Source organism: Sinocyclocheilus grahami, unplaced genomic scaffold, assembly GCF_001515645.1.
Source record: "Sinocyclocheilus grahami isolate Dianchi unplaced genomic scaffold, SAMN03320097.WGS_v1.1 scaffold1059.1, whole genome shotgun sequence".
NCBI lineage: Eukaryota > Metazoa > Chordata > Actinopteri > Cypriniformes > Cyprinidae > Sinocyclocheilus > Sinocyclocheilus grahami.
The window spans coordinates 268,173-283,268 of record NW_015506238.1 but is presented as its reverse complement, the minus strand read 5'-3'; the positions used below and the strand labels follow the sequence as shown (position 1 = coordinate 283,268).

At 36.9% G+C, this 15,096-nt stretch overlaps 1 protein-coding gene across 2 annotated transcripts in view; it reads left to right on the top strand.

Annotated features, from left to right (window-relative positions):
- Positions 1–1,610, top strand: part of LOC107566218 (CCR4-NOT transcription complex subunit 6-like) — a 26,654-nt gene extending 25,044 nt beyond the window's left edge. For both annotated transcript variants that reach the window (XM_016251594.1, XM_016251595.1), the window contains one exon: positions 854–1,610. In XM_016251594.1, the coding sequence (XP_016107080.1) occupies positions 854–1,066 (213 nt within the window). In that variant the 3' untranslated portion in view covers positions 1,067–1,610. The remainder of the gene's footprint in view (positions 1–853) is intronic.
- Positions 1,611–15,096: the final 13,486 nt, after the last annotated feature.

Below are 15,096 nucleotides of genomic sequence, written 5' to 3'. Positions count from 1 at the left end.
ACTTTTCCAACCCCCCCCCCCCCCCTTTTTCTCTCTTTCAATTTCAATTTAAGAGTGCTTTATTGGCATGACAAAAATTATACATTTGTATTGCCAAAGCAATTGCAGCTGGACTGCTTACAAATAGTACACATGTATTAACAAAGAAAAAGAATAATAGTAATAATAATATATAAAGTATTAAGCATGTAGTGCAAAATGAATTACTAATGTATGCAAGTATATAAACGAAGGAAAAATAAAATAAGGTATTAGACATTTACAGAAGCAAAATATACATCTAAGTAATATAATACAGTAATTTGGCATAATATAATCTACATGTGCTGGAAACATCAGATCAGGGCAGGGTGAGTGTTTTCTCTTCTGTGGTGACAGGCAGACACACATTGAGCAGCAAACACACAGCAGTTCTTCTGTTCTCCTAACAGATACGGCAGTTTCTCCTGGTTTGAAAGTTTTAAATGTCTGATGGATCTGCTGTACTTTATCATAGAACACTGTCCGTATATCTGTGTATTTGGGGCATTCTGTTAGAAAGTGCAGTTTCCGTCTGATTCAGATCAGTGTGAACACAGTCTCCAAGGGGCCATTATTTGGAGACAACTAGCTAGTGTTGTTTAATGTAAAAAACACTGTCGTCATAATGATGTTAACATTTTTATCCTCAAAATAATAATGATGAAGTATAAAGTGTAATTAAACACTTTTATAAACAGTTTTTTATAAAACACTTTTTTACAATGTTATTAAAATAATTATAAACATTTATCAAGTGTGTTTGTAATGTGTTTTAGCTTGACGTGTCAAACCATCAATGGCTCAATGTTTTTCTTTTCTTTTCTTTTTTCAGGGCATCATTGATTACATCTTCTACTCTCAACCTTTGCTTAACGTGCTGGGCATACTGGGTCCCTTGGACCTCCACTGGCTCCATGAGAACAGTATCACTGGCTGCCCCCATCCCCACATCCCCTCTGATCACTTCTCCCTGTTTGCACAACTGGAGCTGCTCCTGCCCTATCCGCCTGCTGTCAACGGCATTCATCTGCCTGGTCGCAGGTAGTTCTCCGAGCCAGCAGGGGGAGCTCCGGCCCCTACCTCCTTTTGCTCTCATAGTGGAGAGAGAATGAGGCAAGGGCTGTTGTGTATAAATCTGAATCCCTTAGGAGGAGATGGGGTATGGCAAACTTTTATTCCCACGGATTTTAACTGAAGCAGACGTTAATGTCAGTCTTATCTCTACCATCTCCCACCCAGTTTCTTTTTGTTTTGTTTAGTTTTTCCTTTTCCTCCCTCTGTTTCTGGGCACAGTTAACATTCTGTCCTTTTTTTTTCAAAACCCTAAGGGCCCTGAGTGATCATGTAAGTTTTACCTAAAGACAGAAAAAAGCTTTTTTTATATAAATAACTAAATGGCAATATCTTTGAAACACATGCAGGGAGTCCAGATCAAGCGAGTTATCATGAAGCGCATCATTTTGATCATGCTACTATAAGGCCAGTTTAGAGCAAGCAGCCGAATTTGACAAAAAAAAAAGAATTTCACCAGCTTAGGTCAGATAGTCCGATCTCCAGGAGCAACCCTTTAATCAAGGGATTTTAATGTGTAAAGAGAGCTGGCTGAACTCTCACATTTGCACTCAGTGGTGCTGAGGCCTCTCCATGGATGCTCTAGCTGTACACCAGAGACGGCTTTGCACGGCTCACCATCACCGGGTCTACCGGGCCTTGTCTGTTTTTATAATTAAGTCCATTGGATGCCAGAGCAATTGTACCATTTTTATTCATGCTTTTAAGAAAGCAACTTTTCAAGAGCCAAAATGGCCGACTTATGAAGTTGTCTAGCTTCATGTGCCATAGAGCCCTACTTGAACTGAGGTGCTCGCTGTTCTGGTGCGTACAGCTGAGAAAGGATTTCAGTGAAGAGAAATGATCTGGAATGGCCTTCGCAGCTGGGGAAGTTTGGCAGGAAATCATGTTAAGATGCTGAGAATGTTAGAACAGGCAAAGACAAGCTCATCCCACTCATAGACCGATAAATTAAACGCTCCATGTGACCTGTAGACGCCTCGCCCAGCCAAGACTCAAGTTCACTCCTGATTTTTATTTATTTACTTTTTTTCTTCTGTACATGATTGTATACAAGCAACAAAATTCCTGATCTACTGGTTTTTTTTTTTTTTGTTTTTTTTTTTTGTACGTACACTTTTAGATTTGGATGAAAAATGATTGTATTGTAAATTAAAGTTAAGTTTCTATTCGTTTTAGATGTTTATCCTAATGAACATTCAAAAGACCAGCGTGTGTAAAATATATTTTTTTCAGGTTTCTGCTGTGTAAAGTTGCACTTGTCCAGGTTCCAATTTTTACCCAGTGCACCAGTTTATTTTTTATTATTATTATTATTATTTTGGATGTTTAATTCCACTGAGGCAGATATCTGGTGATGTGGTCCTGGTACCCGCTTTGATATTCAAGAACATGCATCATTGTGCCTCACTGATTCGTTTCTCTAAGCGCACTGCCAGTGCTATCAGTGAACACCTGAACAGCCTCAATCTCTCTGTACATCTTCACCATCCTTATACAATATCCTCATTTCTGTTTGTTTTTTTTTTTTTTTTTTTTTTTTTTTTTGTACGTACACTTTTAGATTTGGATGAAAAATGATTGTATTGTAAATTAAAGTTAAGTTTCTATTCGTTTTAGATGTTTATCCTAATGAACATTCAAAAGACCAGCGTGTGTAAAATATATTTTTTTCAGGTTTCTGCTGTGTAAAGTTGCACTTGTCCAGGTTCCAATTTTTACCCAGTGCACCAGTTTATTTTTTATTATTATTATTATTATTTTGGATGTTTAATTCCACTGAGGCAGATATCTGGTGATGTGGTCCTGGTACCCGCTTTGATATTCAAGAACATGCATCATTGTGCCTCACTGATTCGTTTCTCTAAGCGCACTGCCAGTGCTATCAGTGAACACCTGAACAGCCTCAATCTCTCTGTACATCTTCACCATCCTTATACAATATCCTCATTTCTGTTTGTTGGGTTTTTTTTTTGTATTCGCTAGCGAACAACCTATTCTTCTGATCTTTTTGGGTGTCTACAAAGTCAAGTAAAGTGAGTGTTTCTGCTGTGCGATCCGCGCTCGTGATTTGGAGAAATCCTATCATTCTCCAGTAGTTTCTTTTTTTATTTCTTTTTCTCCCCCCATTTGAATTCTCTATTTACTGCCACTTTTCCTCTGGACTCAGGCAATTAACTTTTAACCGTATATTTTGCTTGTATATTTCTCTTTGTTTGGATCTTGTTCTGTATTTCACTTCCTGCTAGATCACGGTTATCTCCTTGTGTCGTGCCATCCAATGCATTCTGCCACAAGGCCAAGTGTAAAGCTCGATTTACTACTGTAAAGCCTGCTCTCTGACCTAATGAAAAACATACATGGCTTCTCTAAATGCAAGGCTAGAGTACCGTTACTGTAGCGTGGTAACTTCGTCTACGGTGGCACTGTTGTTTATTTTGCCGCGTACTCTCAAAGCCAATTTTTTTCCGTTTCCCCCTCCCTAATGAATTTGTCATGTTTTTAAGATCAAATGGATTGACAAGCACTTATTGTAGATCACTGGTGCAGCTACTCATTGCTTTTTTTTTTTTTTTTATGAAGACACTTTTGCTATGAGGCAGAAGTCAATTTTAATGACTTTTATCAAGCAAGAGTAAATAGATGAACTAGGGAGGGGACCATCTTATAGTTCCCCTTTTGGTGTCCCTTTTTATTCCGTACATTATCTCTGTCAGTTTTGTTTTTCTTCTGGTTATTTTTAATTGAAAGCAACTTGTCTGGTTATTTTGGATTGCTGATGGTGTTGTAGTAAAAAGATTTTTGTAAAGTGTGAATAAATAATGTATCACGTTTCCTTTCTTTGACATGAATTGTGTTAAAGTATTGTCTAATAGTTTGTCATTTTGATTTTGTTTTGTAATACACAACCAAATTTTTTGTAAAAATGTTGGCACACTGAATTATAGATTTATATTGTTGCTAACCTTCACTTCAAGATACCTTTTGAGAAGGAAAAAACATTTGTCAAAGAAATCGTAGAGAGTCACAAATAAATAAAGTGCTGTCATTTTGTCACCAAACCATTTCAACTTTGACCCTGAGCTTTGTGACATTTCACCTTGTTTGAGAGCCAGTTAGTTTGAAGCGTACAAATACTTTTGGGTTGTGGTAAGAGTAGCAGACACTTTTATTTCTCTCCCGTGTTTCCTACTTTCTAAGGTGTTTTCTTGCTATTGATTTCCAGAAGAAAGTAAGGTTAAGGGTAGATGAGATGGAGAAATCTTTTTATATTAGCAAGTGTTCTTGTTCTCCTTGTGTTCTGTGCACTATAGTGTCACCGACCTCTGAAAAGGTCACTAAATTGTGCATGTTTAGATAGTTGCCATCGTTGTTTGGAGGAGTTTTTGTTTCCTTTGGGTCAAAGGCAATGGTTTCAGGTGGTTTCTTGTGCACGACAAGCAAAAACAGCATAATGCTAATCATGTCAACATGCTCAACTAGGCAATAATGACTCAGCCATTTTCCCCTTTTCAGATCCATTTGAGCAGATGTTTCTGGCTTTACCATAGAAATTCTTTTCATTTCCTTTTCCTGTATCATAGTCAACTTTTCTCTGTCAGTAGGGGTAGTATTTCAATGGTCAGGATTGTGGTTGAATCAGCTGAGAGTCAATAAGTATTTAGGTAATGTCACTATATAATGCACTGGACCAACTCTTGTTTACCATTTATGGAATACCAGCATAAGACTTGCACAATGTAAAAAAAAAAAAAAAAAGAATGTTGCATATATTAAAACAAATATGGGAAAAGAATATAGATATAAAAAAAATCAAATAATGGCAGCTGTTTTTAATTCAATATTAAGTGTTGGGGATAAAAACCTAATGGTAAACAAGGCGTTTTGCATTTCACTGTTTCTCCAGTTCTCTTGGATCTTTGAGTAGTGATGTGTTTATAACAGGGTCAGCTTGTTTCCTTTACACCTATGTATTTTTTTTTTCCTACTCATGGTAAAATAAATTCTATATCTGTTTCAGTCTTGGTGTTCTGTGTTTATTCTCAGATTTGGTTTTGAAGTTGATGCACATCATGTAGGCTACAAAAGTCCTTGGAGTTGATTTCTTCAGAGTTCAGTACCACAAAGCTTATCAACTTGTAACAGGTTAACTGCACATCTGCCATTGTTTGAATGGCATTGAACTCATGTCATTGGTCGAGCTTCCTGCAATATTTTGATAGCACACATTTGTTGTTTGTGCAGTTTTAAGGAAAATCAACCTACAAATGACTTTTACAGTTGTCTCTGCATATTAAGGTGGAAATGGAGATTTTAAGATGGTAAAATGACATGCTTCAGCTGTTTCCTCCTAACCTACTTTGTTTTTCCCCAGGCTGCTAGGTATGTCTGTCCTGATGTGGTTCACCCAGCAGATGGAGTGCATGTTTCAAAGCACTGTTCATGTTTTTTTTCTTCTCAGTTATGAACTCGTCTCTTTTTTCCAGCTATAAGCTTGGCAAGAATTGTCTATGATTGTAAAAAAGCTCTAGGTATGAAAGCACAACCACATGACACTATAGAGAAATTACCTATAAGATTTCAAAGTTTTGTGAGATTACAGTGCGTTTTTACCAGACAGATAAATATGTATTATATTGTCTACAAAATCCTCAAATTGACCGTCTGTATGAATGTGTAAACAGAAATTTTCCCGCAGTTCCATTGTGATTTAATGCAATTACCATGGAGACAAACCCTCCTGCAAAACGATCATCACAGGAAGCAGAAACAGTCAGTCTTGGGTAGCAATGTGGCAAACATCTGCAGCACTGAGATGAATAAGTCATGCCAGTCATAATTTGTTTAAATTTTGTCAATAAGACAGCTAAGTGCTCCAAATTATGTATTGCTGAGAACCTGAGATACATAATCATGACCATATGCACAATGTGGAAAATATCAAAGCAATATCTTCTCTTGACCTGTCTCTGAGACGGTAAGAAAAATAAACTCCAGACGATTACCTGGGTGACAATATTTCACATTAAATTTATAGACATAGATAGATACGCACATCCATACCTACATAGATAGATATATAGTCAATTTGATAGATGGATAGAGTGAGTGAGTGAGTCTATTTGACTGACGGATGGATAGATAGATAGAGTGAGTATTGGATGGATAGATAGAGTCTATTGGACAGATGGAAAGATGGATGGATAGATAGAGTGAGTCTATTTGAAGGACGGATGGATAGAGTGAGTCTATTTGACGGACAGACAGATAGAGTGAGTCTATTTGACAGACGGATGGATGGATAGATAGTCTATTTGACGGACAGATAGATAGATATAGTGAGTCTATTTGACAGATGGATGGAAGGATAGATAGAGTGAGTCTATTTGACGGACAGACAGATAGAGTGAGTCTATTTGACAGGCGGATGGATGGATAGATAGATAGAGTGAGTCTATTTGACGGACAGACGGACGGATAGATAGAGTGAGTCTATTTGACGGACGGATAGATAGAGTGAGTCTATTTGACGGATAGATAGAGTGAGTCTATTTGACGGACGGATAGATAGAGAGTCTATTTGACGGACGGATAGATAGATAGAGTGAGTCTATTTGACGGGCGGACAGACAGATAGATAGAGTGAGTCTATTTGACGGGCGGACCAATAGATCGATAGATAGTCTATTTGACGGACGGATAGATAGATGGGTAGAGTGAGTGAGTCAATTTGACGGACGGACGGACAGATAGATAGAGTGAGTGAGAGAGTATTCGATGGACGGATAGATAGAGTGAGTCTATTTGACGGACGGATAGATAGGTAGAGTGAGTGAGTCTATTTGACGGACGGACGGATAGATAGATAGGTAGAGTGAGTGAGTCTATTTGACGGACATATGGATAGATAGAGTGAATCTATTTGACGGACGGACGGATAGATAGACAGATAGATTTGATTGAATTTGTTATTATAGCTTGCATGAATATTGATTGATTGAGTGTTTGATGCAGCTGATGATGGTGTTTCTCAGCACAGAATATCTAATAGACTGTTAGAATGCCACTATGTAATTTTGCTGCCTTAAAGCTGAAGTTGTTTACAGGTTGGGTTTATCCTTGGATAGACTTCATTAGTTTTGAAGTTTCATTTCAAGGTTTGGGCCGTAGGGAATCTTTCTAAGTTCTCTCTGTAAGTCTATATGTTGGTTAAAAGCAATGATCCCTGCTAAAAAACTTTTTCAGACACAATCTCTTAAGACTGACACTTTTTGAGGTATGATCGCTTTAGAATTCCTTAATGCTGATCCTAAAACCACATTTTAAATAATTTGGTCCGCTGCCAGCAGAGACATTTTTAACCAAATACACGTCCATGCCTGGGCCTGTCTATCCCAAGGAGGTCTATAATTCCTAATTTCATCAGGTTTTGTGACTTTAATGACACAGCGAGCTCCATCTGCTTCTTTGGCCCTTACACTATTTGGAAAAAACTTTACTCGTACTAATATTAGGCCTATCAGTCTGATAGATTTAGTGGATATGATAAAGAACCATCATGCTCTGATCAGCAGTCCTATGATGATTCTACCAATATAGCAAAAAAATTTAAAATAATAATTAATAAGTGTTATGCAAAAAAAAAAGGTTAATCCTCTCTGAAAAATAACTTCTGAGGTGTCAGAAGGGGTTTTTATCCTGTCAATCATTTTGCACATTCGCAGCAGGCAGTCCATATATGGGAAGCGGAAGCTGAGAACGCGATAGATTGTTTGTCATTTCCCATCTATCAACACCAGCATATACAGACAAACATCTTAAAAGGAAAAGAAGGAGACCAAAAAGCGACAGAAAAAAAAGCCAAATGAGAGTAAACTCTGGCAAAGCATTTGATTGCTGGAGGGAGTCAAGAGTTTCAAAGTGTATGAAAATGGATGCCAAGCTTGCTTTGCTTCTGCTTGAAAGGTAAAAATACCAAAGGTTAGAAAGGTCATGTTTAGTTCTGGTGGAAGTTCATTATTTAGTTCATTAGTACTTTAATAGAGATTATGTAATTTGGCAAATATGTTTGTGAGTAAGCAGTAATATTCAATTTAAGAAAAAATGCATAAATTGAATTCAAGATATATTCTTAGGAAACAAGACTCGATGATTAAGAAAATGATTTTGCACTGTAGTTTGTGCAAATTCAGATATTATTTGGTCTTGTGGGACGTATGTAAATATATGTAATGGAAATAGTTTAAACAGGGCAGTACTGTACACAAAGACACTTACCGTATGTTCACTTTAATTAAAAATGATCATAACACATTATGCAAAAAGTATACTATGTAACTGTATATTGTCGTACAATCAATTAATATAGACCTCAATTGTTTACTCAATTTTAAAATATTTCATTGTTTTTTTAACATGTAAAACAAGACCAAAATCTGATATAAAAAAAATAAATTCAGATATAATTTTGTCATGTGGAATTTATGTAAATATCTGTTATGTGACAGCTTAAACAGGGCAGTACTGTCCACAAAACACTTTTTTTTATATTTGGCAAATATGTTTGTGAGTAAGCAGTAATATTCAATTTAAGAAAAAATGCATAAATTGAATTCAAGATATATTCTTAGGAAACAAGACTCGATGATTAAGAAAATGATTTTGCACTGTAGTTTGTGCAAATTCAGATATTATTTGGTCTTGTGGGACGTATGTAAATATATGTAATGGAAATAGTTTAAACAGGGCAGTACTGTACACAAAGACACTTACCGTATGTTCACTTTAATTAAAAATGATCATAACACATTATGCAAAAAGTATACTATGTAACTGTATATTGTCGTACAATCAATTAATATAGACCTCAATTGTTTACTCAATTTTAAAATATTTCATTGTTTTTTTAACATGTAAAACAAGACCAAAATCTGATATAAAAAAAATTAATTCAGATATAATTTTGTCATGTGGAATTTATGTAAATATCTGTTATGTGACAGCTTAAACAGGGCAGTACTGTCCACAAAACACTTTTTTTATGTATGCTGTCGTATGCTGTCCTTGCTGTCAAGCATGATGTCCGCCTTAATGTGCAGCACGTGGCCTCCGCAAGTCCTGTCAAAATAAAAAAAAGGAGGGAAAAAAAACGGCGAACTCGCTTCTCTGGATTTAGAAATACATTTTTCGTTTAATTAGGATTGTGTCATATTTTTTATTACATTTTTATTGTTAGGTTTACAATTTTGTTTTCTCAAAAAGACATTTAATGCCTGGGGTTGGTTAAGTAATTAAAATGGTTGAACGCTTGAGTTTGAAGCAAGTTTATAGCTGTAAATAGATTTTGTTCCATGGAAAATGAAAGCTCATGGTCCTCTGCTTTTCGTCCTCTTAGGCTCATAAATTGTTCAGTGGGTTCCGTAAATGAAGAAATCAAGTATCCAGAGGTTCTGAATGAGTTGCCGGTAACACATGTGCATCTTTGTATTTTGGGATTTCATATTTTACCAACAGATTTCAGATTTTTTTTTTATTTGACCTTCAAAGACATGCTGGTTATCAAATACATGTGGTACAACTTATGTAATCATTTTTGGTGTTATATCCACAATTATTTCAAGCAGTGTGTTCCTTTGAGAGGAATGCAAGAGGATAAGAAGCTAAAACAGCATAACATGGGTTGACTAGTGTAGTTTATAGAGCATACAGTATGTAAAGCTATAGAGTGCTTCAGCCGTGACGTCAAAACCCGGAAGACGAATTCGCCACTGGTGTAATGGAGATTTTCCTATGGGATTTTATAATGGGTTTTTTTTCAATTCATGAGTATAAAGTAAGGTCTTTGGTTAACATAAATTGATGATACTCTGACATTTTTGTCTATAATCTGCACACACTCATGCCCCAAATGTTCTTCTGTAGTTACTTATTAGAAACTTACTTATTTTTATTTTTTTAAATAAACATTTCTGCTGAAGAATTTGCATTTTCAGTATGGGTGTGTGTAATTCAATAGAGCAAAATGTCAAAGTGCTGTCAAGTTATTTTTTTACCAAAGACCCCATTATAAAAACCCATAGGAAAATTTAGAGGGAACCCATGGTGAATTAGTCTTCTGGGTTTATCTTTTTAAGTGGGAGAACTTGCACAATTGGTGGCTGACTAAATACTTTTTTGCCCCACTGTATATCTATATCTACACTTCATCTGATGATTTTTCATAGGATTTAGTTTATCATTAATGTTAGATAATTCTGCATGTGCTTAAAACTCATTGTTTTCTATTGAATGATAACAGCATTTGAAATGGTGATCGTTCCAAGATGGTCGATGCATTGATGTGTCTGAATGAGGTATCTCCTTATAGATATCTATGATATTACAGACTTGAATATGAATTGCTACATGCTAATTATAGAGGCATGTGTTATTGAACTAAGAATATTTTCATTATAGACAGCACTGATTGGACAAAATATGTGACTACAGGATGAATAATTTTACATTTTGTCAACCTTTAGGACTACACTGTTTTATGCAGTAGGTGGCAGTAGAAGGAATAGATCACCCAAAAACAATTTTTTTTTTCTTAAGTAGAGTAGTAAAGATTTTTAGCTGAAATCATGGTCCTTGGTGATTCATAAATGCAAGTCCATGCTACTGTCACTATTCGAGTCAAAAAAGCATATACAGAATTAATTCAAATTAATCCATGTGACTCCTGACAATATATTCCGGTCTTATGAAGCGAAACGATCAGTCTGTGTATACGTCATTATGCGACAGAAAGCTCACCCTCTAGACTCTCATGAAAGCATTCAGGACTGTTTGCCTGAGGCTATGGATTACAGATAATAATGTTGTAAATAATGTTCAGTTTCTTGCACAGACTGATTATTTCGCTTCATAAGACCTAAATGTATATGGTCAGGAGCCACGGGTATTAATTTTGTGTTGCCTGTATATGCTTTTTTGACTCTCAAAGTGATGGTAGCAGTGGACTTGCATTTTATGAATCACCAAGGACCATGAATTCAGCAAAGAATCTTCTTAAAGGGATAGTTCACTCAAAAATGAAAATGTGATGTTTATCTGCTTACCCCCAGGGCATCCAAGATGTAGGTGACTTTGTTTCTTCAGTAGAACACATTTGATGATTTTTAACTTTAACCATTGCAGTCTATCAGTCGTATAATGCATGGCAATGGTAACAAAATCTATGAGAGTAAAAAAAACATGCACAGACAAATCCAAATTAAACCCTGCGGCTCGTGACGACACATTGATGTCCTAAGACACGAAACGATTGGTTTGTGCCAGAAACCAAACAATATTTATGCCATTTTTTTACCTCTAATACACCACTATGTCCAACTGTCTTTGGGCGCTGACGTATACACACGAGAGATCACTTCCGGCACTTGTGTAAACTACGCCAGAGCGCGTACACACCTCACGCACCGGATGCCGTGCGCGCGCCCAAAGACAGTTGGACATAGTGGTGTATTAGAGGTAAAAAAGGATATAAATACTGTTCGGTTTCTGGCACAAACCGATCGTTTTGTGTCTTAGGACATCAATGTATCGTCATGAGCCGCAGGGTTTAATTTGGATTTGTCTGTGCATGTTTTATTTTACTCTCATAGATTTTGTTACCATTACCATGCATTATACGACTGATAGACTGCACTGGTTGGAGTTAAACATCATCAAATGTGTTCTACTGAAGAAACAAAGTCACCTACATCTTGGATGCCCTGGGGGTAAGCAGATAAACATCAAATTTTCATTTTTGGGCAAACTATCTCTTTAAAGCTCACAGAGATGGCGATTACATGGGGTGTTTAACTTCTCACAGAGAAATTCACCGTCTCGCATCCCAGTTGTAGATTACGTTGTTATTTTCAGTGGTAGATCAAATATCAGTGCACCAAGAGAAATGCCAACACACGCACACACACACACACACACATTCAAACACTCACAGATGGGTCCTGACTGTGGTCACCTTAGGGAGGTTGATTTGACATAAATGTCTACAGACAGCTCCCAAATGCATCCTCTATACTTCCCTGAGTTGTGCTTCACTCACAATGTCACCTGCTTTCCCCCCCTTTTGCTAGAAGCAGAAAAGTAAATTTCACAGAGAACCCACTCCCCACCTTCTCGCTCGATTGATTACTTGTCACCCCTTGAGTTGCTTCCTTACTTTTGTCACTTCAAATTCTCCCCATCATCCATCTGAGGCTCACAAGGACCCACACTATGTCAAAGAGGTATTTAAGTGAACCCCCTCAAATTGAGTTGTTGATGAAGCCACGCTCTGAGCTGAGAGATTTAGAGGACTGAAGCTAAACTGCAGCATCTAGAGCCAGGGAGAGGCATTTGTCTCTGCCACAGTGTCGGCGGGACATCAAGGACTCTGATGTTTGTTAGCGGGGGAGCGAGGCTCAGCTGGAGGTGCAGGTACAGGTGGGATGAGGAGATGCAGGGTGACAGCAGTTCCAGGTAGCTGCCGCTGCTGTATCCGTGGGGAAATGCTGAGATCAGCAGTTTGAAGTGAAGTTAACAGAACAGGCAGCTTGCAAAAGTGCAGGGAGGAGTGTGAGGTGAGAAGGCACAGCAAACACAACTGAGCAGATGGGAATTTCTTATTGTTTACCAGAATCTGCTCATAAGGGAACGTGCTTTGGTTGTGAAAGAGCTTCTTTTTTTTTTCTCTCGCTTGAGCTCAACATTTTTAATATAGAAAAACCAGTGCATAACCTCAATTTATTACACTCTCTTGAAAGGAAAAGCAGAGTTTATACAATATTTGCATGTTGCAACATGTTTGTAATATTCTAAATCCAGCTAAATGTTTGTCCAGAGCCTTTGTGTTAGCTTTGATGTCTATAACACACATCCTTAAGCAATTCTGCATGCTTTTCGACCATCTGGAGAAATAAAAGGTGGAGAGTTTTACTTTACTGCCCATACATTAGGCTTGCAAAGTTTGGCCCTATATTGTCCACGCCATCAGGGTGCAGTGAAATAGGTCACGATTCCACCATAAAAAGAGCTTCTCTTTGTGATAATTAACCAAGAGAAGTAAGAAAGAAAACACATTTTGAGTGGGTGTTTTTATTTATTTATTTATTTTAGTTTTTTTAAAGTGTTTACAGGGAGTTTATGGGGAACATGCTGTTGTCAATTTCAATTAAAGAATAAGCTCTTTGAAAGACAATTTGAGGAAACCAAGAACCTGTAGTGTGTAGTCACAACCTGTTAAGTTGTGAACCAGAAGTTATTATCAAAATAAGGTATTAAAATGAGGAATCATTTTCTTTACACTTTGTGTGCATTTGAACGACCTGTCAGCAAGCCTGCTCTGTGATTTAATGCATCAGTGAAGGCTTTTGCTTTCTTTTACTGGACAGAAAATGAGACAGTAATTTATGTAGAGTTACTAAGCATTGTCAAGACTCTCACCAGATTTACCGACAGGACAGGCAGTCAAAAACAAACTGTTCCTAAAACACCAGGGGATTTCAATTCTTTAAGTCATTTTTTTTTTAAGATTTTCCCTTCCATTCCATTCCATTCCTTTCCTGTCCAAAGTTTCAATGCCTTTGATCGTGGAATTGGAAGCAGAAGATGTGGTGCACATTGTGGAGAGAGCCAGCAATGGATGCTGCTTCTGGTTAAACAGAGGGATTAAACCTCGCAATCTTGTTTGGTGCACAGTCTGTTATTCAGTTCATATTCACATTGTGAGGATGTTATCAAGGAAAGGAAAGGCTGTTTACAAGTCTATAGTTTTCGCCATGTTTCAGAACAATGTAATCCTTGGCACTTTCAGTTAATAGGGTATGAAATAGGACCTGACACTTTTAAAAACTTTATATGGGACTAAATATGAGACATGGAACTGAGACATGAGCAGTTGCTTTGTCACAATCTGTATTGTTAAAAGCGCTATATAAATAAAGGTAAAGGTGACATGGAACTAAATATGGGACATTTTAGGGAATTTAACATTTTTGTGAAATTATGTCGTAACAGGGTTGCAGAATGTGGGATACAGTGAAGTATGGTTTTGTTAATTAAAATGATTTCATAATTAATATTTTTTTACTACAATGAATATCAGTTAATGAATATCAATTCATTAGATATTTCATATAGACATTGAATATCAAATCATCAGATATTCATATAGATATTTAACAGATAGACATTGTTCTATTGATGTGTTTAAAACTAGCTTCCATTTTATGTTAGATAACATCTAAAAAAAAAGCGAAGGATTTGTGCTTATATTAATCATACATTTTAACACTCTAAAAATGATTATTGGAGTATGTTTTACAAGAAAATACTATTTTAGTCTTTCTACTTCAAATTTCACTTTTAATAAAGTCTGTTACTTCCAATTTCTTTGTAATTATTTGTGAAACTTACTAGCAATTTCGAAGTATTTTTTTTCAGTGTACCATATTCTGAAAAGCGCCCTTTTTTATCATGATTGTGCAAAAGCAAATCTGCTGTCTTCTAATCTAAATCCTTTTACTATTTCCTCTGTGCTGTGAGTGCACATTGAGACAGTCGATTTAGAGTAGGACGTGTTTCCTGCAGGAGACACCTTGTCTATGAAGCACCCTCTAATGAGGAGCGCCTGTGTCACTGTGTGTAACCACGTTGACAGTCTTCCTGATCCAATTTCGAGGCAGATTCCACTGGCTGCTGTCACAGGCATGTCTCATACAGCCCACTCGCGCTTTTGTCCCACAGTTCTGTATTGGTGACTTTTCATTCAGAGCTAAGTCAATGCAAGGGAAAAACCAGAAGACCTTGAGGTCCTCCCGGACCATAGTGTGCACTGCTGATCTGGCATATGGCAGCTCAGTGGGTTTATTGTGTGCTTCAGCAGGGAGCTCTAACAGTCTTCCTCCATTAAACAGCACAAAGGAATAACCTTCACCTGAACCCACTTGGGATATCACGATCGAGGTGCAGTCGACT